At 41.6% G+C, this 26450-nt stretch overlaps 1 protein-coding gene across 4 annotated transcripts; it reads right to left on the bottom strand.

Annotated features, from left to right (window-relative positions):
• Positions 1-59: 59 nt before the first annotated feature.
• On the bottom strand, positions 60-25500 carry LOC133003322 (P2Y purinoceptor 3). 4 transcript variants are annotated; one of them, XM_061073022.1, is made up of 4 exons: positions 25458-25475; positions 25150-25214; positions 3879-4315; positions 60-3720 (listed from the first exon to the last, which is right to left on the bottom strand). In XM_061073022.1, the coding sequence occupies exons 2-4, from the start codon at positions 25177-25179 to the stop codon at positions 3048-3050; spliced, it is 1140 nt and encodes a 379-aa protein (XP_060929005.1). In that variant the 5' UTR covers positions 25180-25214; positions 25458-25475; the 3' UTR covers positions 60-3047. The 4 variants fall into 4 exon arrangements, with proteins under 4 accessions (XP_060929005.1, XP_060929004.1, XP_060929008.1 ...); XM_061073021.1 differs by having other exon boundaries at positions 25150-25217; positions 25458-25474; XM_061073025.1 differs by lacking the exon at positions 25150-25214 and having other exon boundaries at positions 25458-25500.
• Positions 25501-26450: the final 950 nt, after the last annotated feature.

Raw genomic sequence — 26450 nt, forward strand, 5'->3', positions numbered from 1 at the left:
AATTCAGCAACAAGAATCTGCTGATCGAATAATAATGATTACTGAATAAAGATAAGGCATTTATGTATGCATGGCTTTTTAATGGCTGTTTTCAATTAGTTTTACATCATAACAACGAGGCGAACATTTTACAGCAACTCAACTAAAAAACTAAATTAGGAGAAAACATACATTTTAGTTTATCATCAACATAATCATCTCTATGTAACAAAAATAAAAATCTAATCCTGACTTTAAGTATTTTACAAAAATAAGAAATTTCTAAATAATACTGACTGATACAAATATTTTGACACAGTACACAGACATCTGGATACATCGAAATTGACACAAATACACACAATGCATTTCACAAATATTTGACCCCATAGAGAAAAACTAAATGGTGCAGTCTATCAGCACATTAGTGAATATTAACACTGTACAGATAAACACACATCAACATTAAACACACAACCTTGTGTTGTGGTCAAAATGTCCACTGCATCTGAAATTACATGTTCACATTAAATCAATTTATGCAACACTTCTTAACGCATGGGTGCAAAACTCAAACACAACTCTATCTTCCCTATGTACACATGTACAACTTGAACTTAACAACTTGAACTGTTTAGGTAGTAACTTATTTATTTAAGTATATTCTGGTCATTTTAAATTCAAAATGGAAAATCTGAGACGGCCACATGACACGGTCTAGTGGTTGGAAGAGCCAGATGTAACTCACAAAGAGACACTGAACTACTTATATGAACACCTTCAGCAATAAACTACCCACCTAAGGTACATTTTATTAACAGATTTAATTTATCTTGATAGTAAATGTAGTAGCTAATTAACACAACATACGTTTACTACAAAATCGGATTAAATTTGTTCAAGGTTTACTCATCTTTATGGGAATAAGACTTCAGCAGTGCTGAGATCTCATCATGAACCACAGACTGACTGTTTCTAAAAGAATGGAGAATCTGCACAAAGAAAATAGAAATCTTTACCAAAGAATGAAAAGGTGCTTGTCTGGGTTTTAACAACAGCCCAGGGACAAAGGATTCAACGATCGAGACAAGCATTAGAAAAATATTCAACTAAATCCCATGTCTGAAAGACGACATCCAATAGTAAGTGGAAAAATAAGCTCTAGTAAAATATAGAGAAAATTATAATGATTTAAATTAACATGATGCTCCAGCCAAATGCAAGTAGAAGAAACATTAATTTACATTACATTTACTGTATCTTCATTTCATGAACTACAGATCAAATCATAAACTCAGTAACTTAGAACATAAGAAACAAATGGGGGAAGGATCAAATTTAAGGTTTTCCATCATGTAAACAGATTTGGACTTTAATGTATCTGGTTATATAAACAGTATAAGTACTACACATGCCACATGCACACTAGAGGTCTACTTTAAAGTTACATGCATTCTTTATATAAGTCTCTCTATTCCCTATTATCACTACTCTACTCTATCATCTGTATAAGACCTGACATCCATCCACAGAGCTGATGTCTTGGAACAGAAATCCTAATAATTCACATGCTGACAGGAAGTGGATAACGGCAGCTTGTACCTTAATTTAGATGATGCCAGTGTGGATTAATCGAATGTTTTATCCCTCTGAAAATTATTTTTATAATTAAGGATTTGTTATGTATTAGTGTGTAAACACCTCTGTTGGCACACACATTTAAAAAGGATTTCCTCTGTTTACTCAACACATGGATGAAAAAAGCAAATGCATTGACAGAATATATTTTGTGTCATTAGTTGGATACATTTGCTAAACAGTGATGACGTCAGTTTGCCCCAAACTGCTGTAAATAACACGCGATCTTTACTGGACTAAATGTAAATAAAGAAATCTTACTTTTCAGTGCAGTGGTGAAACAGTAGTGAGGTGCACATGCCATCTAGTGGTTACAATATGCAATTACATGCAAAAAAGCTTGGATAATGTTAAATCATGTCATTTATAAAAGAAAGGAACAGTGGAACTTTCATATAAATGTAAAATACTCGTTCGACATATTTCATTTTTAAACTTGAGGCGAGTCTCTCCTCAGTGTCACTTAGGGTCCACACACAGGTACCTCATGTCCAACATGCAGTCTTAAACATTGACAATCACTCTAAGTACTTTACATGGCTCAGTGACACCGGTGTATTTTATCCCCAAAATTAAATTAGTTGTTCTCTCCTTCACTTTGTACATCTTCACCTCCACATCACATGTATACAAATAATTCCTATATACCTGTTGAGACCTGCTGGGGGAGAGGAGCGTGTGTATCTTTACTGTACACTTCACAGTGAGAAACAAACATGAAAAGAAACAAATATTAAAAGTGAGTTGTGTAAGGGTGATGTACTATACATATATATTGGTATTAGGCGCCACTTTAAGTGGGTATTAGGCGCCACTTAAAGGGGAAACAAAATTCAACAGATTTCATTACTGTGGGGGGGGTTAGGGTTAACCTGTGTCTATTCTGAAGAAGAACCACAAAGACTGGAGGGAAATTGCATGTTTTGTGGAGGAGGAAATGTTTGGTCCTGGTCGACTGCTTTGATCACGACATCTGTGACAGAGAGGTTATGTTGTTTGTAAAGTAACATTGAGATTGGTTCAAGTTTTGGATCCAGATGCTACTTATTTCCTAAAGAAAATGTTTTTCCCTTTGTTCTCGTAATACAACTTTCCTCTTGTTAAATTACCATTTTACTCTCATGATATCACACTTCTTGATACTTATAATCTTTTCCCATTTAAGTGGCCCAAATACTTAGAGTTTACTTAGGAGCAGGATATGATTCATTTCGTCCTCCTGCTTTTCTCAGTCTATGTTTATCGCTCATAATGCAACATTCCTATGCTGCATGTCAATGCTTAAAAGATAAACCAGTGTCTCTAAATCCATTAGATCCTCTGAGATAGGTGTACTTCCTCGTTACAGCGAAAATAAAGTCTTTGCAGAATCCTAGGATCCATCACTGGGGAACCACCAGGCCTGCTGCAGAGTTGGACTGTAAGTTCGCTCATACACTCGTGCCTTTTTCTCTGAGTGTGGTGACTCTCAGCACAAACCTCCGGGTGCTCTGCCGGTATCGTGGCTGCGTGAAGTAGAACAGGATTGGGTCCAGGAAGCTGTTCATGCTGGCGAACGGCCTGGTGCTCTTGTAGATGATTGAGAACAAGTTCCTGGTCTCGCACGGCGCATTGGGCAGGGTGCGTATCACCAGGTACATGGTCTTGGTGAGGTGAAACGGCAGGAAGCTTATGCAGAAAACCACCGCCACCAAGATGATCATCCTCACCGCCGTGTCCCGCTTCTCCGCACTCGCCATGGAGACACCCTGGTAGGACACTGGGCGACAGAGGATGTGGGCCATCCGGCAGTAGCACGCCATCACGCCCATGAAAGGCACAAAGAAGCCGAAGAAGGTCAGAGCCATGCCGTAAGGATAGTAGGCCAATGAGAGCTTCGGCGGGCTTAAGTCGTAACACACAGTGCGGTTGCGCTGGATTCCCGTCTCGGCGTAGTAAAACGTCGGTGCGCACAGGATGGCAACGACCAGCCAAACCCCCCCGCAGACGCACCACGTCATCTTGCGACTGCCCCGCTTGTGCAACATCACGAAAGGATGGCAGATGCCCACGTAGCGCTGCACGCTGATGCAGGTGAGGAAGAGGATGCTGCCATGTAGATTACTACAAGAGGAAAAAGGAAAAGAATAAATCAGATTGGTTAAATCTGATCCAACTGCTCGACCAAGTTTTCTAATTCTGGAAAGGTCATAATGAGTAGTACTCTGAACACTCAGCTGTGTATATATATAATAAGCCAACATTCGTTTCAATGATCTCACCTGTAGAACTGAAACCTGACCATCTTACAGGCAAACTCCCCGAAAGGCCAGTAGTCATGGCTGCCGTAGTTGTAGATGAGCAGAGGAAGTGACATCACATACAGAAAGTCGGCTATGGCCAGGTTGAGCATGTAGATGTTGTTCCTGGACAGATTGGGCCTCGTCCTCCATATCTTCAGAATGACAGCGGAGTTGAGAGGGAGGCCGAGCAGGAAAACAAGCGTGTACACGGCAGGGAGCAGAATACGTTTAAAATCTTCCTTATAGGTGCAGCGAAGGATTCCGATACCACTAAAGTTGCTGATCGTGGCGTTGAAGCTGGCCGCTGTGTAGGGGTCTGTGGGGAGTACGCTGGTGGAAACGATGTCCAAGGAGAAGGCTTTGGAGATGAGCGTTTCCGTAGAGAGGGAGGCGACAGGATTTGGCATCTTCACATTCTGGAAGAGAGACAGGGAGAGAGAAAGGCAGGTTATTATTAATAAAATGTAGTATAATGCAAGACAATTATATCTATCCATCCATTATCTATACCACCTTTGAGGGTGCCAATTTGATAATATAATATAATAAAATGATGGAAGATATTCCCATTGAAAATCTAATACTGGATTAAATGGATGTTCAAGTGACGAAGATAGAAAGGGAAACAAAAACTTTCCACAAGAGGGCACAAGAGATAAATATTTGTTTGATTCACACCTCACACCTTCACATCTCATAAATCACAATGAAGCCATCACCTAACACCGGATTTTATCCACATTTGTATCCCCTCGACTAACTGCTCAGTTACTTACTGTTTGTAATGGTGCAGCTTTAATGCTTCAGAGTGGGGGTATCCCAGTTTAGTAAAATGCAAGGATTTGTGACTTTCAAGTAGAGAGCAGCTGGTATTTCTGGCCTATATTAGGTCTAATTTTATAAAGACATTAGACCTAATTTAGCTGTTAGTTACATCTTTACACCTCATGTCATGATGGAAGCAAATCCCAGTTTAGTCAAGTAAAATCTGAATTTGCAAAAACACTTACAGCTATCTTCTTGCTGTGAGGTAACAATGCTAACGACCACCTGCAGATTTATATTATATTGAGTCTTTGAGATGTCATGGTGAAGTCATACTCATGTATTTTAACCTGTAGTCATAACTTTACGGAATACCTCATTACTTTATCACCTGCAAACACTGTGTATTCACCAGTAGCAGCTGCTTTAAACATTGCACCTCAATAAATAGTAACAGCTGATAAAATAAGAGACAGCCCATTAGATAATATTAATTTTATCCTTCCATCATTTCTAATAAACAGTAGAGCCTGGACAGCAGCATGTTTTGCAATGAAAACCGCTACAGACTGTCTGGACTCCCACTCCCAACGCACAGTGTCTGGAACACGCTGCTCCACACAATCTTAATTACTGCTCCCACCACCAACATCAATCATATCCACTTCTTACATGGACGCATGTTGGCCAGTGAGCGATTCGCTGTAAGCCACTTCCTCCGCAGCCTTGTCAGACTGTGACTCATGGAATTTCACAACTAAAATCTAAGATCTCTGTGTGTGGGGTGTGTGTATGAGTGTGTGCACATGTAGTGTCTCGTGCAGCTGCTTCAAAAAGAGTAGTTGTGTGTTTTTGTCTTTTTAAGAAAGCTGTGTGTGTGCCATACATTTTGCTGAGAACAGCAGTGATGCATTATTTCATAATTCCTGATAGAGTGGCGAAAAGAGGGGAGCAGAGCGACAGTGCTTCATAAAACATTTCACTACAGTCAACCAGTGAGCACAGAGGATTAACAGAGAGAAGTGCTCGTCTTTATTTACGGATGACTCACTTATATTTACATGTCGGGGCGCCTTTCCTGGTTTAAGAATAATCATAAGATAAACTTTCTGCGCAATCTTAAATCCCCATGATGTCACCACACTCGAATAATTAATCTTTGTGAAGTCTGAGTAGCTCCATAAATCACATCGGCTTCAAAAATGCTTATGTCTTTGTGATGGTGATGGAATAGTGACAGAAGGTGGGCTGCTGCATGTTTCTGCCTGTATGCAGCAGACTCACCTACTTCCTGGTAGGTAGTGTGGTGTGAACAATAGAGCCTGACAGCTAGGGTTTTTTGAGGACATATGCTGATATTGAAAATTTAAATATATATATATGGCCAGAAATACCAGATGCTCTCTACATGAGTCACAAATCGTTGCATTTTGACTAAACTGGGATACCCCCACTCTGAAGCATAAAAGCTGCACCATTACAAACAGTAAGTAACTGGGAAGTTAATCGAGGGGATACAAATGTGGATAAAATCTAGTGTTAGGTGACTGCTTCATTGTAATTTATGAGATGTGAAGGTGTGAGGTGTGAATCAAACATCTTTGTATCTTTGTCCCTTAAACATCCATTTAATCCAGTATTAGATTTTCAATCAGTATTAGATGTTTTCAGTAGAATATCATAGATAGGAATCTCAGCGCTGTACTACATGTCTCTGCATTAAAAAGGACTACTGGAGAATGCGGGCATCGATCCCACTACTTCTCGCATGCTAAGCGAGCGCTCTACCATTTGAGCTAATTCCCCTTTCTGCTGTCTTCTTTGTAGGTTATTAATTTCCAATGACCTATACTGCAGCCAGCCACCAGAGCGGCGATTGAGGTGCTTTGGCTTCACTTTTGGAGGACTTCATATCGTCCATCTTTACATACAGTCTGTAGCTCAGACCTGTTAGATTTAGTGGGTTGTGTTAAGTTGTTGTGGGTTGGTGTTATTGTACTACACATGGCTGAGTATGAAGCGCCACTGAAAATTTTTGTCTGTCCATGAAAGTACAGTGGCTGTCTGGGGCCCAACATGTAAATGCAAGGAAGATCTGATATTATACTTTACATTACCTGGAAAGACTAACATACATTTATTATTATTTATTAATAATGTGGATGAGGACGATTAGAAAAAAAACGTGTTACTCCAAAGCAGAAGAAACATGTGGCTGTTATGTGGGAAAGACTCAGGGGACCTTGAATATCTTTTTAACTTGTATATCTGTAGAAGTCATAGATAGAAATCCTCTCACCTCTCAAAATGCTTCATCAATTTGAAAGTACTACATGACTTTAGACATTTACAGTTAAATTTGTAATTTGGATGCAATTTTTTACATCTGAGGAATACATAAACACCTCAGACTGTGTGTGTGCACAAATAATGCACAAATACATACTTAAAAAAAGGCAAGGAAATGATTCATTTCGAAATCACTACTTTTCACTTTCCCAGATTTATATCACACCACCAGTTGGATAATTGTCAGAAATTTGAGGTAGAATTGTTTCCAGTGCTCATTTTTGTTGCCTTGGCTCCATTATTTAAAAAGTCCTCTGTAGAAGGAACTATTATTTTTCCACCGAGACAACTCCAATACCTGTGATGTTTCTGAAATGACACAATAATGCAAAAGTACAAATACATTTTTGCTCCTACAAAACTAAGGCAAAGAATGTTAAAAGGAAAAAGATTAAAATGAAAGACACATGTTCCTCAGTGTAGTTATAATCTTGACTATTTTTAGATGAGATGCTAAGTAAGAACATTGCATGCGTGTGTTAAAAGTAATTTCAAGACACATGTTTACTCCGTCCTGACACCAAAGCCAAGCAGTTATTAAGTTATTGCTCGCTGACCTTTGCAGGAGATGATGTGTCATTAAGGGTGTGAACTGTGAACGAGTCATTTTTACTTTTGCTTGATGACTGGGTGCAGCTTTTCCTGCTAACATGGTTTTGGTATTTTTGGCAGCTTTCCTGAAATGTGTCCATAAATCTGCTCTCGAAACCCTTCTGAATAAAACTGACGCTGGTTCCACTGAACCATTTGAGTTGTTATACAAGAAGTAAGATTTCCACAAAACAAATTAACTAAATAGTCATTCAAACATAAGTAAAACAACAATTACATATATATATACTGATTATGAAGCATTAGAAAATACAAAAGACAAATATCTAAATCCAATTTAGTGTCGTCAATGCCCCATCCACTAACATGGAGAAGGCAGGATTTATGACTGCAGCCAGTCACCACAGGGCAATCCAGACTCATTGGCTTCACTTTTGGGGAGCTGTCATGTCGTCCATCAATGTAGCTTATATACAGTCTGTAGTTAGACCTGTTAGATTTAGTATGTGTCTTGTTAAGTTTCTGAGTGTTGGTGCTAAAGTGCTACTAAGAGCTTGAGAGGACATGCTGATTTAGGGCAGTTCAAGAAATGTTTTACTCTTTAAACATGTTCAGTGATGCTTTGCCAATATTAACTTATAATAGTTATCTATTAGGAAATGGATAATTTACTGCTATATAATAATTAACTCATTCATCTTTATGCCCAGGAGTAGGAGGCGCTCCTGTTTATATAAACCGATATTGGAGTTTTTCTCTATCAATGAGAGTACAGTGGCTGTCTGGGGCCAAAAATGTAAATGCAAGGAAAAGCTAATATTGCCTGGAAAGACAGACAGCCATTTATTCATTAATGTGATGAACACAACTCTTCTTTGATTCTGTTTTCACTGGTATATCTGTAGAAGTCATTGGTGGAAATCCTCTCCTTAAAAGCACTGCAATATATATATGTAAGTCTGCAGTCAAAAGCCTACTGGAGAATGCGGGCATTTCCCGCTACTTCTCGCATGCTAAGCGAGCGCTCTACCATTTGAGCTAATTCCCCAATTGTGTCCATGAAAGGACAGTGCCCAACATGTAAATGCAAGGAAGACTGGTATTATACTTTCCATTGCCTGGAAAGACAAACAGACATTTTTTTATTAACATGATGAAAGACAGCTCTTCTTTGATGCTGTTTTCACTTTATATCTGTAGAAATCACAGGTAGAAATCCTCTCACCCTTTGAAAGCACTGTACTATATAAGTCTGCAGTCAAAAGTCTACTGGAGAATGCGGGCATCGATCCCGCTACTTCTCGCATGCTAAGCGAGCGCTCTAACATTTGAGCTAATTCCCCTGCCTTCTACTCTCCGAAAAAACAGTTTATCAAATCTCACACTGCAGGAGACACCTATGTCCCATGTCCACGTCCCGCCCACTGTCCATTATTTACAGTGGCTGTCTTCTCCTTGTATAAAATAGTAAACGCCAGGAAGAGCAGATAGCAAACGTTACCTTGTTTGAAAAGACAGAGAGAGATAGAGCCATTTAATCATGAAGATGATGAAGGATGACACTATTCCTTCATACTGTTTTCAGTAGAATATCATAGATAGGAATCTCAGCGCTGTACTATATGTGTCTGCATTAAAAAGGTCTACTGGAGAATGCGGGCATCGTAATCCCGCTACTTCTCGCATGCTAAGCGAGCGCTCTACCATTTGAGCTAATTCCCCTTTCTGCTGTCGTCTTCGTAGGTTATCAATTCCCAATGACCTATACTGCAGCCAGCCACCAGAGGTGCGATTGAGGTGCTTTGGCTTCACTTTTGGAGGACTTCATATTGTCCATCTTTACATACAGTCTGTAGCTCAGACCTGTAAGATTTAGTGGGTTGTGTTAAGTTGCTGTGGGTTGGTGCTATTGTACTACACATGGCTGAGTATGAAGCGCCACTGAAAATGTTTGTCTGTCCATGAAAGTACAGTGGCTGTCTGGGGCCCAACATGTAAATGCAAGGAAGATCTGATATTATACTTTACATTGCCTGGAAAGAAAGACATACATTTATTATTATTTATTAATAAAGTGGATGAGGACGATAAGAAAAAATACATGTTACTCCAAAGCAGAACACCCATGTGGCTGTTATGTGGGAAAGACTCAGGGGACATTGAATATCTTTTTAACTTGTATATCTGTAGAAGTCATAGATAGAAATCCTCTCACCCTTTGAAAGCACTGTACTATATAAGTCTGCAGTCAAAAGTCTAATGGAGAATGCGGGCATCGATCCCGCTACTTCTCGCATGCTAAGCAAGCGCTCTACCATTGGAGCTAATTACCCTGCCACTGAGTCTCCGAAAAAACAGTATACCACATCTCACACTGCAGGAGACACCTATGTCCCATGTCCACGTCCCACCCACTGTCAATTAAGTACAGTGGCTGTCTCCTCCCTGTATAAAATGTAAATGCCAGGAAGAGCAGATAGCAAACGTTACCTGTCTGAAAAGACAAAGAGAGATAGAGCCATTTAATCATGAAGATGATGAACGATGACACTATTCCTTCATACTGTTTTCAATAGGATATCATAGATTGGAATCTAAGCACTGTACTATATGTCTCTGCATTAAAAAAGAGTACTTGAGAATGCGGGCATCGATCCCGCTACTTCTCGCATGCTAAGCGAGCGCTCCACCATTTGAGCTAATTCCCCTTTTGCCGCAGGCCATAAAAACACAGACAGAGTGTGTGTGGAGCCACAACACAGCAGACATGAGGCGGTGTAAAGACCTCGAGCATCCGGTTCATGTCCGGGTGGTCGTGCAGCGGTACGGAGGCGCCGGGCCTCAGCGTGAACACCCCCATGCTGAGCACCTCCGTCTCGCAGATGTGTGTGTAGGTGACCGGGGGCTCTGGAGCCCCGCCTCCCCGGAGCTCGGATCGCCTCCCCGGGGCTCGGCTTGCTTTTCCGGGGAGCGATTTTCAGGTCCGCCGCCGGCACCGCGGCCACCAGCGAGATGCGCTCATTCTATGTTCCGCCACGTCGAAGACTTGAGGCCCCTGTAGGTGAAGCCGGCTTCGCTATCTTCTGGATCAGCGGCGTTTTGTTTTCCCGCGGTATTCTGGCTGCGGGTGAGGACGGCAGCCCGGTGCCCTACTCTCGTTCGCACGTGATAATCGCGCACGTTGCGATTAGGAAATGGCGTTGTGTCATATCACGATTTTATCGCAAATGCAGTTAATCATTCAGCCCTCGTAGAAATCCTCTCACCCTTTAAAAGCACTGTACTGTATAAGTCTGTAGTCAAAAGCCTACTAGAGAACGCGGGCATCGATCCCGCTAATTCTCGCATGCTAAGCGAGCGCTCCACCATTTGAGCTAATTCCCCTGCCTTTTACACTCCGAAAAAACAGTATACCACATCTCACACTGCAGGAGACACCTATGTCCCATGTCCACGTCCCACCCACTGTCAATTAAGTACAGTGGCTGTCTCCTCCCTGTATAAAATGTAAATGGCAGGAAGAGCAGATAGCAAACGTTACCTGTCTGAAAAGACAAAGAGAGATAGAGCCATTTAATTATGAAGATGATGAACGATGACACGATTCCTTCATACTGTTTTCAATAGGATATCATAGATTGGAATCTAAGCACTGTACTATATGTGTCTGCATTAAAAATAAATACTGGAGAATGCGGGCATCGATCCCGCTACTTCTCGCATGCTAAGCGAGCGCTCTACCATTTGAGCTAATTCCCCTGTCTGCTGTCTTCTTCGTAGGTTATGAATTCGCAATGACCTATACTGCAGCCAGCCACTAGAGGTGCGATTGAGGTGCTTTGGCTTCACTTTTGGAGGACTTCATATCGTCCATCTTTACATACAGTCTGTAGCTCAGACCTGTAAGATTTCATCGGGTCATTTTTGACCCATGTGTGTAAACTTGATTTAAAAATACAAAAACTATTTTAGTTCATTAATTATGAAAGATAAAATGAAAATAATGATTTGTGGTAATCAAAAACCAGATATTTAATGAATACTTTGAATATTAAATGATGAAATAATTAGATTTCCAAAAATATAGCAAAGAAACACTCAGCCGTGCATGAAATAACATTGTAAGTCAATACGGGTCATTTTTGACCCATGTTGTGCCTTAGAGGGGGTTTGCATAGCTTGTGTATCAAAGGGTTAATAAAAGTTAAATAGGCAAACACAATAATGCACAAATACATACTAAAAAAAGGCAAGGAAATTATTAATTTCGAAATCACTACTTTTCACTTTACCAGATTTATATCACACCACCAGATTGAATAATTGTCAGAAATTTGAGGTAGAATTGTCTCCAGTGCTCATTATTGTTGCCTTGGCTCCATTATTTAAAAAGTCCTCTGTAGAAGGAACTATTCTTTTTCCACCGAGACAATTACAATACCTGTGATGTTTCTGAAATGACACAATAATGCAAAAGTACAAATACATTTTTGCTCCTACAAAACTAAGGCAAAGAATGATAAAAGGAAAAAGATTAAAATGAAAGACACATGTTCCTCAGTGTAGTTATAATCCTACTATTTTTAGATGAGATGCTAAGTAAGAACATTGTGTGCTTGTGTTTAAAGAAGTAATTTCAAGCCACATGTTTACTCCGTCCTGACACCGAAGCCAAGCAGTTATTAAGTTATTGCTCGCTGACCTTTGCAGGAGTTGATGTGTCATTAAGGGTGTGAACTGTGAACGAGTCATTTTTACTTTTGCTTGATGACTGGGTGCAGCTTTTCCTGTTAACATGGTTTTGGTATTTTTGGCAGCTTTCCTGAAATGTGTCCATAAATCTGCTCTCGAAACCCTTCTGAAGAAAACTGACGCTGGTTCCACTGAACCATTTGAGTTGTTATACAAGAAGAAAGATTTCCACAAAACAAATTAACTAAATAGTCATTCAAACATAAGTAAAACAACAATTACATATATATATACTGATTATGAAGCATTAGGAAATACAAAAGACAAATATCTAAATCCAATTTAGTGTCGTCAATGCCCCATCCACTAACATGGAGAAGGCAGGATTTATGACTGCAGCCAGTCACCACAGGGCAATCCAGACACATTGGCTTCACTTTTGGGGAGCTGTCATGTCGTCCATCAATGTAGCTTATATACAGTCTGTAGTTAGACCTGTTAGATTTAGTATGTGTCTTGTTAAGTTTCTGAGTGTTGGTGCTAAAGTGCTACTAAGAGCTTGAGAGGACATGCTGATTTAGGGCAGTTCAAGAAATGTTTTACTCTTTAAACATGTTCAGTGATGCTTTGCCAATATTAACTTGTAATAGTTATCTATTAGGAAATGGATAATTTACTGCTATATAATAATTAACTCATTCATCTTTATGCCCAGGAGTAGGAGGCGCTCCTGTTTATATAAACCGATATTGGAGTTGTCTGGGGCCAAAAATGTAAATGCAAGGAAAAGCTAATATTGCCTGGAAAGACAGACAGCCATTTATTCATTAATGTGATGAACACAACTCTTCTTTGATTCTGTTTTCACTGGTATATCTGTAAAAGTCATTGGTGGAAATCCTCTCCTTAAAAGCACTGCAATATATATATGTAAGTCTGCAGTCAAAAGACTACTGGAGAATGCGGGCATCGATCCCGCTACTTCTTGCATGCTAAGCGAGCGCTCTACCATTTGAGCTAATTCCCCAATTGTGTCCATGAAAGGACAGTGCCTTTCTGGGGCCCAACATGTAAATGCAAGGAAGACTGGTGTTATACTTTCCATTGCCTGGAAAGACAAACAGACATTTTTTTATTAACATGATGAAAGACAGCTCTTCTTTGATGCTGTTTTCACTTTATATATGTAGAAATCCTCTCACCCTTTAAAAACACTGTACTATATAAGTCTGCAGTCAAAAGTCTACTAGAGAATGCGGGCATCGATCCCGCTACGTCTCGCATGCTAAGCGAGCGCTCTACCATTTGAGCTAATTCCACTGCCCCTACTCTCCGAAAAAACAGTTTATCAAATCTCACACTGCAGGAGACACCTATGTCCCATGTCCACGTTCCACGCACTGTCCATTATTTACAGTGGCTGTCTTCTCCTTGTATAAAATAGTAAACGCCAGGAAGAGCAGATAGCAAACGTTACCTTGTTTGAAAAGACAGAGAGAGATAGAGCCATTTAATCATGAAGATGATGAAGGATGACACTATTCCTTCATACTGTTTTCAATAGGATATCATAGATTGGAATCTAAGCACTGTACTATATGTCTCTGCATTAAAAAGGACTACTGGAGAATGCGGGCATCGATCCCGCTACTTCTCGCATGCTAAGCGAGCGCTCCACCATTTGAGCTAATTCCCCTTTCGCGCAGGCCATAAAAACACAGACAGAGTGTGTGTGGAGCCACAACACAGCAGACATGAGGCGGTGTAAAGACCTCGAGCATCCGGTTCATGTCCGGGTGGTCGTGCAGCGGTACGGAGGCGCCGGGCCTCAGCGTGAACACCCCCATGCTGAGCACCTCCGTCTCGCAGATGTGTGTGTAGGTGACCGGGGGCTCTGGAGCCCCGCCTCCCCGGAGCTCGGATCGCCTCCCCGGGGCTCGGCTTGCTTTTCCGGGGAGCGATTTTCAGGTCCGCCGCCGGCACCGCGGCCACCAGCGAGATGCGCTCATTCTATGTTCCGCCACGTCGAAGACTTGAGGCCCCTGTAGGTGAAGCCGGCCTGCTTCGCTATCTTCTGGATCAGCGGCGTTTTGTTGTCCCGCGGTATTCTGGCTGCGGGTGAGGGCGGCGGCCCGGTGCCCTACTCTCGTTCGCACGTGATAATCGCGCACGTTGCGATTAGTAAATGGCGTTGTGTCATATCGCGATTTTATCGCAAATGCAGTTAATCGTTCAGCCCTCGTAGAAATCCTCTCACCCTTTAAAAGCACTGTACTGTATAAGTCTGCAGTCAAAAGTCTACTGGAGAATGCGGGCATCGATCCCGCTACTTCTCGCATGCTAAGCGAGCGCTCTACCATTTGAGCTAATTCCCCTGCCTTCTACACTTCGAAAAAACAGTTTATCAAATCTCACACTGCAGGAGACACCTATGTCCCATGTCCACGTTCCACCCACTGTCCATTATTTACAGTGGCTGTCTTCTCCTTGTATAAAATAGTAAACGCCAGGAAGAGCAGATAGCAAACGTTACCTTGTTTGAAAAGACAGAGAGAGATAGAGCCATTTAATCATGAAGATGATGAAGGATGACACTATTCCTTCATACTGTTTTCAGTAGAATATCATAGATAGGAATCTCAGCGCTGTACTATATGTGTCTGCATTAAAAAGGTCTACTGGAGAATACAGGCATCGATCCCGCTACTTCTCGCATGCTAAGCGAGCGCTCTACCATTTGAGCTAATTCCCCTTTCTGCTGTCGTCTTCGTAGGTTATCAATTCCCAATGACCTATACTGCAGCCAGCCACCAGAGGTGCGATTGAGGTGCTTTGGCTTCACTTTTGGAGGACTTCATATTGTCCATCTTTACATACAGTCTGTAGCTCAGACCTGTAAGATTTAGTGGGTTGTGTTAAGTTGCTGTGGGTTGGTGCTATTGTACTACACATGGCTGAGTATGAAGCGCCACTGAAAATGTTTGTCTGTCCATGAAAGTACAGTGGCTGTCTGGGGCCCAACATGTAAATGCAAGGAAGATCTGATATTATACTTTACATTGCCTGGAAAGAAAGACATACATTTATTATTATTTATTAATAACGTGGATGAGGAAGATAAGAAAAAATACATGTTACTCCAAAGCAGAACAACCATGTGCCGGTTAAGGCCAATTTTTGCTTTTACGTATTTTGTAAAACGGACAGATAAGACCGCCCTATCCGTCGTGAAACGCCCTCTCCGAGCGCCTCGGAGAGCTTTTCGTACACCTCTGATTTTTCTAACTTCTCCGTGTTTATGTCGGAGAGCCACAGACAGCTCTTGGCTGTGATTGGTCCGCGAACGACATAATTTCCGTATGACGTCATTTCCATACGATGTAATTTCTGTTCGACGTCATTTCCGGCCTCAAACGTCCTGCTTGACAGCTAACCCAAACACAACTATGATTCTACGATTAATGTGACGTGTGTGTTAATCCAGCGGAGTTGTCCGGCTGACGTTGGCTCGTTCGAGCACTGACGACATGTGTGCACGGTCGACGGTTATAACGAGCTTTCAAAACGGCGCTAGCAGGCTAGGCTAGCGGGCTAGCCACCATGCTAACTGCGGTGGTAACAGTGCAAAAACCCGCCGTCACGACTTTAATTCCACTTCTATCATGACACTGTTTCTATAATACCGCCAGGTTAGAAGCAAACACTGGATAGTAGTAGTTAGTGCCGGGAGTCCCTGCTGACTGTGTGTGGAAGCTGGGCTTGAAGCTAGCTGGAAGATTCAAGCTGTGGAATCAGCAACACAGTTCGGAAACAAGACCAGAGAACCGCTGCACTAAGAAACGATAACATCAGCATCTTGACCCGCTGGGTGTCACTTTATTTAGTTCTGTTAGTTGCCATGGATCAGTGTGTGGGACGCAAGCTAACAGATGTAAACAGAGACACGTGGACTTCTTCTTCCCAAATGGGGTAGGCTTCTCTGAGCTTGTCTTCCGTTGCGCCACCTATGGGTTTGGCGGTGAATTTTTTTCGACGTACAGTGGTCGGATTAGTAAAAATCAAAAAGACTCTTCGCCCTCCGTGGAGCCCTCTCCGAAAAAAAAACGGAGAACGTAGAAGCATACTGGAGCCTTTATGTGGGAAAGACTCAGGGGACCTTGAATATCTTTTTAACTTGTATATCTGTAGAAGTCATAGATAGAAATCCTCTTACCCTTTGAAAGCACTGTACTATATAAGTCTGCAGTCAAAAGTCTACTGGAGAATGCGGGCATCGATCCCGCTACTTCTCGCATGCTAAGCGAGCGCGCTACCATTTGAGCTACACTGCAGGAGACACCTATGTCCCATGTCCACGTTCCACCCACTGTCCATTATTTACAGTGGCTGTCTTCTCCTTGTATAAAATAGTAAACGCCAGGAAGAGCAGATAGCAAACGTTACCTTGTTTGAAAAGACAGAGAGAGATAGAGCCATTTAATCATGAAGATGATGAAGGATGACACTATTCCTTCATACTGTTTTCAGTAGAATATCATAGATAGGAATCTCAGCGCTGTACTACATGTCTCTGCATTAAAAAGGACTACTGGAGAATGCGGGCATCGATCCAGCTACTTCTCGCATGCTAAGCGAGCGCTCTACCATTTGAGCTAATTCCCCTTTCTGCTGTCTTCTTCGAAGGTTATCCATTCCCAATGACCTGTACTGCAGCCAGCCACCAGAGCGGCGATTCTTTACATACAGTCTGTAGCTCAGACCTGTAAGATTTAGTGGGTTGTGTTAAGTTGCTGTGGGTTGGTGCTATTGTACTACACATGGCTGAGTATGAAGCGCCACTGAAAATGTTTGTCTGTCCATGAAAGTACAGTGGCTGTCTGGGGCCCAACATGTAAATGCAAGGAAGATCTGATATTATACTTTACATTGCCTGGAAAGACAGACATACATTTATTATTATTTATTAATAACGTGGATGAGGACGATTAGAAAAAAAACATGTTACTCCAAAGCAGAACAACCATGTGGCTGTTTTGTGGGAAAGACTCAGGGGACCTTGAATATCTTTTTAACTTGTATATCTGTAGAAGTCATAGATAGTAATCCTCTCACCCTTTGAAAGCACTGTACTATATAAGTCTGCAGTCAAAAGCCTACTGGAGAATGCGGGCATCGATCCCGCTACTTCTCGCATGCTAAGCGAGCGCTCTACCATTTGAGCTAATTCCCCTGCCTCCCTGTCTCTGAACCGAACCTAACCCTAACCCAAACTGTTTATCAAATCTCACAATGCAGGAGACACCTATGTCCCATGTCCACATCCCACCCACTGTCAATTAAGTACAGTGGCTGTCTCCTCCCTGTATAAAATGTAAATGCCAGGAAGAGCAGATAGCAAACGTTACCTGTCTGAAAAGACAAAGAGAGATAGAGCCATTTAATCATGAAGATGATGAAGGATGACACTATTACTTCATACTGTTTTCAATAGGATATCATAGATTGGAATCTAAGCACTGTACTATATGTCTCTGCATTAAAAAGGACTACTGGAGAATGCGGGCATCGATCCCGCTACTTCTCGCATGCTAAGCGAGCGCTCTACCATTTGAGCTAATTCCCCCTTCGCCTGCAGTCTATAAAAACACTATCTGGCATGTCATGCTGCAGGACTGTGGTGACGACTCCAGGAGTAACGTTACATTCCCCCTGCATTTAGGGTTATCTCTCTCTCTCTCTCTCTCTCTTGCTCACTCTCACACACACACACACAAACAAGCTGCTGCATTTTTTCTAGCCTCAGACTGGAAGGCAGGGCTGAATAATTATTTATAATCCATGACTGCAGGAATGGGACTGCGGCTCAGGACAAATATAGGACATAAGGTACTGAGCATAACAGACCACATGTAGAGTTTAAATGATTATTTAGCATTTGGATATGGTGACATTATGAACCACAGTCACCATCAGTTTAAATTATTAAATTAATTAAAGGTAAAAAATCTAGACTTATTGCAATATATGTTACCCTCCCAGCACAGGGTGAAGTGTTTTAGTCCACAAAATACTTCTGGAGTCTCAGGGGTAAACTTTGCTTGAGCAGAATCTAATATAATTGAAGTCAATGGCGGGTCCTTCTTCTGACATAATAAACCAACAGAAAAACCAAAACATGTTTCCATACTGCTCCTGTGGTGTCATTGAAGTGTCTGCAAGCTCAGACATTCAAATTCAAAACGAGGTCATTTACAAAAAGTAAAAGTCCACCAGAAGTGGCTAAGCTAGCAGACTTAGCATTTCCGACAGCTTTATTCCGCATCGCTGTACTGAAAGGTAAGAACACGGAACTGATGGGGGATGAATGGTTTTAGTTGTTGTTATTGATGTTTACTGAAGGACAGATGCCGACAACGCTGTGTTACCATAGATTCCTGAATCTTGGCATTCTATCTAAAATCCCACACAAGTGCAGCAATATCCTGGTTTGTTCCTAAACAGCAATATTGTAGAATCAAGATATAAAGGAGCCTCTGTAATATACAGAGATGTAAACAGAGGAGCGTCAGCTAAATGAAATGTAATAATAATAATGAGGGGGGATGCTGCTATGTTGAGGAAAGAAAGCCAGAAACCATTCATTACTAATTATTTTCCAATATCTGAACTGCACCGTCCCAGGGCACTCTAATCAATGATTCATGTGCACTGCTCCTCACTCTCTGGCCTTCTGCAGAAATACAGCACAAAAATGTGCACTGACTCACACAGACAGGCTAACACGTTTGTATACATACTCTAAGGAATTGTGTTTTTAGATTATTATTTTTTCTGAGGCACACAAAATGAGCAGGAAGGAAACTAAAATCAGTATCTGACAAACCCACCATAAAAATTAAATGTATGATTTCATTACCCAGCAAAGACAGAACACACTTACACACACACACACACTAACACACGCAGCAAATATCAAAGCTCTTTGTCTTGATTAAAAAATAAAACATGTATCTAATTATCTTAGCTAATGTGCTGCAGGCTAATGCAAGTCTATTAGGCACAAGGAAAGGCTCTTATAGGCCATTACACATGAGACATTGTAAATGAATCAGCTGAAGCAGAAATGGAAACAATGATAATGAGTGAATCTGGTGTTCAAAATCGGCACATTGTTTATCATATGCTCAGAAAGAGAAAAAACGACCGGTTGTTGCATGAAACCCAAAAGCAAAAAGACAGGCGTGCTGATAAATAACTTAGCAGCACAAGCATGTAAGCAACAAATGTCTGTTGTACTCACTGATCAATTGCGACAGAAGATGTCCAAAAGCTTAAAAAATATGGGAATTGCTTCCCCTACTGTGGTAAAACAAACTAAATGTTAATCCAGTAACTTCTAGTCCACTGTACAGATCGACAGGAATCCCCTCAGGGGGAATCATCGATCACACACGAGGCTGCAGGTGACAGGAGGCTGCACTCCGCTCGTAAGGATTTGCCAGATGTTGTGTAAAGAAAGGTTCAGCTCAGGCTGTGACTCTTTGTCAGCTGGTTACCAAACACAGGGGAAGTGAATGCAGCTGTGATGAAACAAGTCAAACCCAGACAGACAGGACAGTGGAGCATTGGTCAATGAAACCCTCGATAATACACCACAAGGTTCCTTCATTCATTCAGCCAGGACACATGTTCATGTTCACCGGTTTCTGTTTGAGTATATATTAAAATATATTCATCGTTCCAATCTGACACAAAATTATGCTGTGATAGTGGAAACAGCATAATTTTGTGTAATTTTAAGGGGATTTAATTTGCCTGGTATCCATCCAGTGTGGATTCTAGTCTGATTATCAGATAAAGTTTCAGCCTTTATTAGACAGTTAACAGAGCTGGTGGCTGGCTGCAGTACACGTAATCTGACATTCTCCATGTTAGTAGGTGGGACATGGAAACAATGTATAATGTCTTTTACAAATAGTGGTCAGGGGAATTAGTTAAAATGGTAGAGCGCTCGCTTAGCATGCGACAGATAGCGGGACCTGTGCCCGCATTCTCCATTTGGTTTTTAACTTTGGACTACGGTGACCAAGAAATCTCAATGCAGTGAGAACCAAGAAATACATTTAACTTAAGAAAACTTGCAAAAAAGTCACAACACAAGCAAAAATCTTAAATATAAACACTTTTTACAGCACATATATTCGGTTGAAGTTTTGCACATGGATTTTCTATTTGCATGCATTTCCTTGATTTGCATTGAGCTTTATTGGCCACTGTGGTCCACAGTTAAAAATCCACTGGAGAATGCGGGCATCGATCCCGCTACTTCTCGCATGCTAAGCGAGCGCTCTACCATTTGAGCTAATTCCCCTCTCCACTGTCTAGTTCATAGGACATTAATTTTGGAATGACCTATACTGCAGTCAGCCACCAGAGGGGCGATTGAGGTTCTTGAAGACAGACAGACATTTATTAATTAACGTGGATGAAGACGAATAGAAAAAGACATGTTACTCTAAAGCAGAACAATCATGTGGCTGTTATGTGGGAAACACCTTGAATATCTTTTTAACTTTTGTATCTGTAGAAATCATAGGTAGAAATCTTCTCACCCTTTGAAAGCCGTGTACTGTATAAATCTGCAGTCAAAAGTCCACTGGAGAATGCGGGCATCGATCCCGCTACTTCTCGCATGCTAAGCGAGCGCTCTACCATTTGAGCTAATTCCCCTGTCCACTCCCCCACAACATGTCATGTTACGGTGCAGGAGTCAACACCCACAGTCCTGCAGCAGGAGTAATGTTACACTCCCCCTGCACTTAGGCTTATCTCGAAAACACACACACGCACACACAAACAAGCTGCTGCATAGTACAGTAGCTGTCTCCTCCCCGGGCCCCAAAATGTAAATGCAAGGAAGAACAGGTCTTACACCTTACATTGTCTGGAAAGAGAGAGAGAGAATCATTTAATCCTTAACGTGATGAAAGACGACACTACTCCTTCGTACTGTTTTCATTGGTACATCTGTAGAAATCATAAGTAAACATCCTATCACTGTACTATATTTGTCCAGTACGGTGGCAAAGAGAGTTCAAGATATTTTTTAGTTTATATTTTCTGCAAATAACCTCTCAGTGGCTAGAAATGTATCCATCGTTCCAATGTGACACAAAATAATGCTGTGATAGTGGAAATATGCAGATTTACAACTTATTTCTGATATCAAGTAATATTGGGGGGATTTTATTTGCCTGGTTTTTCGAACAGTGTGGATTCTAGTTTGATTATCAAGATAAAGGTTAAGCCTTTATAAGCTACTTCAAAGAACTGGTAGCTGGCTGCAGTATCGGTAATCTCACATCCTCCATGTTAGTAGGTGGGACATGGTTATTATAACTGCTCCTTGTCAGGGGAATTAGCTCAAATGGTAGAGTGCTCGCTTAGCATGCGAGAAGTAGCGGGATCGATGCCCGCATTCTCCAGTTGACCTTTTAAATGCAGACACATATAGTGCAGTGCTGAGATTCCTATGTATGATATTCTACTGAAAACAGTATGAAGGAATAGTGTCATCCTTCATCATCTTCATGATTAAATGGCTCTATCTCTGTCTGTCTTTTCAGACAAGGTAACGTTTGCTATTTTGCTCTTCGGAGAGTAGAAGGCAGGGGAATTAGCTCAAATGGTAGAGCGCTCTCTTAGCATGCGAGAAGTAGCGGGATCGATGCCCGCATTCTCCAGTAGTCCTTTTTAATGCAGACATATATATGGTACAGTGCTTTTAAAGGGTGAGAGGATTTCTACAGATACAATAGCACTTTCATCACATTAGTAAATAGAATTGGATGAACAACATGATAGTTTCCCAAAAGGGAAGCCACGGAATCGAAAGCGCCACCTGGTGGCTAGCTGCAGTAAACTTCAAAAGTCCTGCCTCCTCCATGTTAGTGGATGGGACATTAACCAAACTACAGCCATTTTAGATATTTCTTATCACACACAATGTATCTTAGAGTGTTAATTTATCCAGTAAGGTTGGTTTTAATTAGTTATTTAATGTCATTAAAAACTTGGGAAAACATCATGATTGACAGCTGAGTCTGATTAAGGTTGGTTCAGAATGTGTCTCTGTGGGACCTTGATATCGTAGCTCCATGATCACCACAGACTCTGGCTACAAATAACGTGATCGGTGCAAGACGGCAGATTCTCGCTTTCGCAGATATTTTGACTTTATTTCTGGGTAGTTAGAGGAAGTGGAGATATGTCGTCCATATTTATTTATGTTCTATGTTTTACACACACACACACACACACACACATGACATGACTGGAGCAGATCAGCCATGCAGACAAAATATTTACTGGACATCTCCTGGCCATTTGAGTATCTCTTGTTTCTGTTTTACACCTGTCTATCATTAGAACTCATACTTGTTGATGAAATATCTATATTGTTCCAAGGAATGTACAAATAGGATTCACTTCAGTTGCTGTGTCGACACTTAATAGAAGAGAAACACGTTTACCAACATGAACTGCTGCGGGTTGCTGAAACAGCTGGGAACACACATTTCATCATTTAAATAAAAGTAATGAAGGGCTTAACAGAGGGGTAACTATCAGTCAGCACGTGCCCTGTGGTGGCTGTCGTCATGGGTTTGTGGTGCAGAGGACATGCGAATGCAGCTCCGGTGAAAACAGTGTTAGTAAAGAGGCGGGTCGAAAAGAAAAGCAATGTCTTCCCTGACTGACTCCCCCAATGCATCTCTGACCATTTCTGAGATGTATACAGTATTTTTAAACATCACCTATGGTCACTACGTTTCCCAATTAAGACAAACTACTGGAACTTTTCTTCTAAATCCTATTCAATCCAGAGAGGGCAGATTTATCTTCGTACATTTGCATCAAATCACCAGTTTTAGGGAGCCAAGTGGCTTCAGATTATTTACTCTGTCAGATAATGCAGTGCACTTAACTTTGTCCCTGTTTATGTGTCTCTCAACCCAGCCATCACTGCCCTGTCTCTGTCTATGTCTCTAAACCAGTGTTTCGTTAGTCTGGACAGACAAAACACTCACAATAACTCGAACTCTGCCTGGCAGAAAGGAATCTTCTAAGAAAACACAGTAACTGTGCCAAAAGTCCCTTGGTCAGTGTGCCAGCTCTTTACACATGACAGCAGTGGTTAACCATTCTGGGTTATTACCACAGTGATGGGACAACTTTTTAAGGGACTTAAGACTATTAGTTGTGAAAAACGTGACTTATGGATTTGCTAAAATCTTTATTTGGCATTTTCCACTGGTGTAAGGGCAGACATTTTGTATGTAATGATACATTAACAGAATGTTCATTAATAAATTAATAATTTTTTCAAGCATTACAGGGATAGTTCACCTAAAAAATGAAAATTCACTTATTATCTACTCACCACTATGCCAATGGAGGGTTGGGGTCCACAAAACACTTCATCCAAGTATCTGCAAGCCCCAACATTAATTTTCGATTTGAAACAGGTAATTTACACCATGTTTTTAGCCTAAATGTCCTCTACCAGAAGTAGCAAAGCTAAAGGAAATAGCCACACGATGGTGTGCGCGAGGGTTATTGAACGCATTGCATTGCAAAGCCTTACACCTCTTTCTGCAAGCTTCGCACACACACACAAATCATTTCAGAGGTATTGACACCTGCTATGTGCATTCCGCAATTAAAACCCTATTGCCCTGAGGCAGGCTACACTTCACCTTGCATCTTGACGACAGCACGTGGAATCTGTTTTTTTCACAAACTATCCCTGAGGTTTCTGTTTTATTTGGATGCACTGATAAAATCTCCAAACCAAAAGTAAAATAACTTGTTTTCAACTGCACACAAGGACATAACTTTGGGTGGAAAATTAGTGAGGTGAGGTCAAATGGCATGGTTAAATACTCTGGATAATTTCTAAATGATAATTTCTTACCAATGAATAATCACCATTAATATGTTAAACATGCTAGATCATACCAACTAGCTAGTAGCCAAAGTGGCTGCGATAAAATACGGTTGGAATAAGTTATTATTTTGTATTTGCATCAAATACACTGAATCAATAAAACCAGCCGTTTTTTCATGCTTTATAACAGTCAATAGTTCTCATTAGCCATTTTAGACACAAAACACAGCCAAATCTCCGGATCTTTAAATTGAGGGATGTAACGTAAAAGCTCTGATGACATATTCGTCAGTGTTTTCTACATGTATAGCGCCTCTTTTTCATCCGGAGATATTTGTATATATTAATTTTTCCCTCCGTTTTGTTTGTTTTTCCTCATGCTCACGGGGAATCCTGCGGAGGATCTCCTGCTGTATTCTTACATCGGCTCATTCGGACCCAGAGCATTTACTAGGGGGCTGGCCGGAAAAACTACGAAGAAAGAAGAAAGTCTGCAGCCTCTCAATCACACAGTTGCATTCTCACATACAGCCAGACAGTGAGGAGATTATCCAGGGTTAAGTGCACGTCTAGGAGCAGCTATACAGTGTTATGATAATTCAGGAGGGTAACACCCCCCCGGTAATTTACGCCCATGTGTGCGCACATGTCAAATCTTCCTCCGCCACAACACACAGATGTTTGTGGGATTAGTTCAGTCCCAGATGTTGTGTATTTGCTTTATTCCGTTTCTTTAAAAAGCTTTTCTTGGATGTGTAACATTTCAATGCATGTACGAGGATTAGAAGCGTTTTAAAATGATTCACACGTATAGCTGACGTGATAGGAGTGGTGCCAAGTGAATACATCCTGTATGTTGATATTACTTTGAAACATGGCCCACAATCCTTCAGGGTTTAGTAAGAAACAGGCAAGACACTGTAAAAAAGAAGAAAACAAACTTACCGTGAATGTCATCAACTTCAATGGCAACATCAACAAGTTGGCGTCGCAGCCATGGCAAAGTCTTCCTCCTCACACACACACACACACACACACACACACACACACACACACACACACACACACACACACACACACACAGTCACACACAGTCACACAAACAGAGTCACACCAGTCCGGACCCGCGAGGAGTCAAACAACAACACTGAAGGAATCTCACGCAAACGCGATCTGATATCACAAACCCGAGTGTGTGTGTGTGTGTGTGTGTGTGTGTGTGTGTTAAAAAAAAAATCCCGGAACTATTCTACCTGCTGTGATGCGGCTCCGGTGGCTGCACGCGCTCTCCTCCCACTGGAGCTGCAGCTGGGGGGGGGGAGACCGGACAACGGCTGCTGCCGCGCATGCGCAATGAGTCCTCTGCACCGCGCACATGTCGCCTTTTGTCAAATGTGATTGTTTCAACACACGTTGTCATTCATCTGAAGGGAGAAAGCTTTTCAGTCGCGTCACAGCAGTGATCCGGACTGGCTGGGAAGCAGGTGCAGTGTAGCAGGGGCTCACACCATGGCCGGATTATCAGACAATAGACCCCTGCGGGCACAATCATGTGAGAGGCCCCCCCCACCCCCCCCCCAACACGCATGGGAGCAGCTGGGGCTACATCCACACCGCTATGTTTTTGAAAACTATCGCTGTCCACATGAGTATTTCAGCTCTGTATCAGTTTTAACCCCTCTCCGTTTTAACACGCCTGTAAATGCATATCACGTGACCATTCGATTACACTCGGAATGCAGCATTAAGATGTAAATGACTTGAATAATAGCTAATTTCCTAGGCTGATGCCAGACGTTCTCTTCCAGAGGAGGCTCATGTGATGGGAGCCACCTCGGAGTGACCTCACAGCCGAATCACCCGAGATGATAGCATTCAGGTTGCAAAGGAACAATGGTTACATTAGCCAACTAGCCATTGTTTGCAAAAACAGTTCATAATAATGCACTACGTGGTATTTCATGCCCACTATGTAATAAAACAGTAATTGGACAATCCTATGACTATATGACACAACTACAGCTTTCACTACTGTTGATATACGGAGGGGCCATCTTGGTGAGGTGCCTCCGACCTTCTGAGTGAAAATTCCGAATTGAGGTGGTGTTCAAGTTACAACTTCCAGCTCGCAGGTCGGAATTTCCAAGGGTCATCATCTCTTTGCAACCGGTGAAGTCACCCCCTGCTGGTCATTCAAAATAATACACAATACAATACGTGTTGGAATACAGGCACTTCCACAATGG

Source organism: Limanda limanda, chromosome 6 (genome assembly GCF_963576545.1).
Source record: "Limanda limanda chromosome 6, fLimLim1.1, whole genome shotgun sequence".
Classification (NCBI taxonomy): Eukaryota; Metazoa; Chordata; class Actinopteri; order Pleuronectiformes; family Pleuronectidae; genus Limanda; species Limanda limanda.

Bases quoted from the DNA above. Each gene is read 5' to 3' on its own strand.
- LOC133003322 (XM_061073022.1), bottom strand. From the start codon at position 25,179: ATGTTGCCATTGAAGTTGATGACATTCACG. The intron at 4,316-25,149 runs GTAAGTTTGTTT...TCTCTCTTCCAG, and splicing joins TGAAGTTGATGACATTCACG to AATGTGAAGATGCCAAATCC. The intron at 3,721-3,878 runs GTGAGATCATTG...TTCCTCTTGTAG, and splicing joins GTCAGGTTTCAGTTCTACAG to TAATCTACATGGCAGCATCC.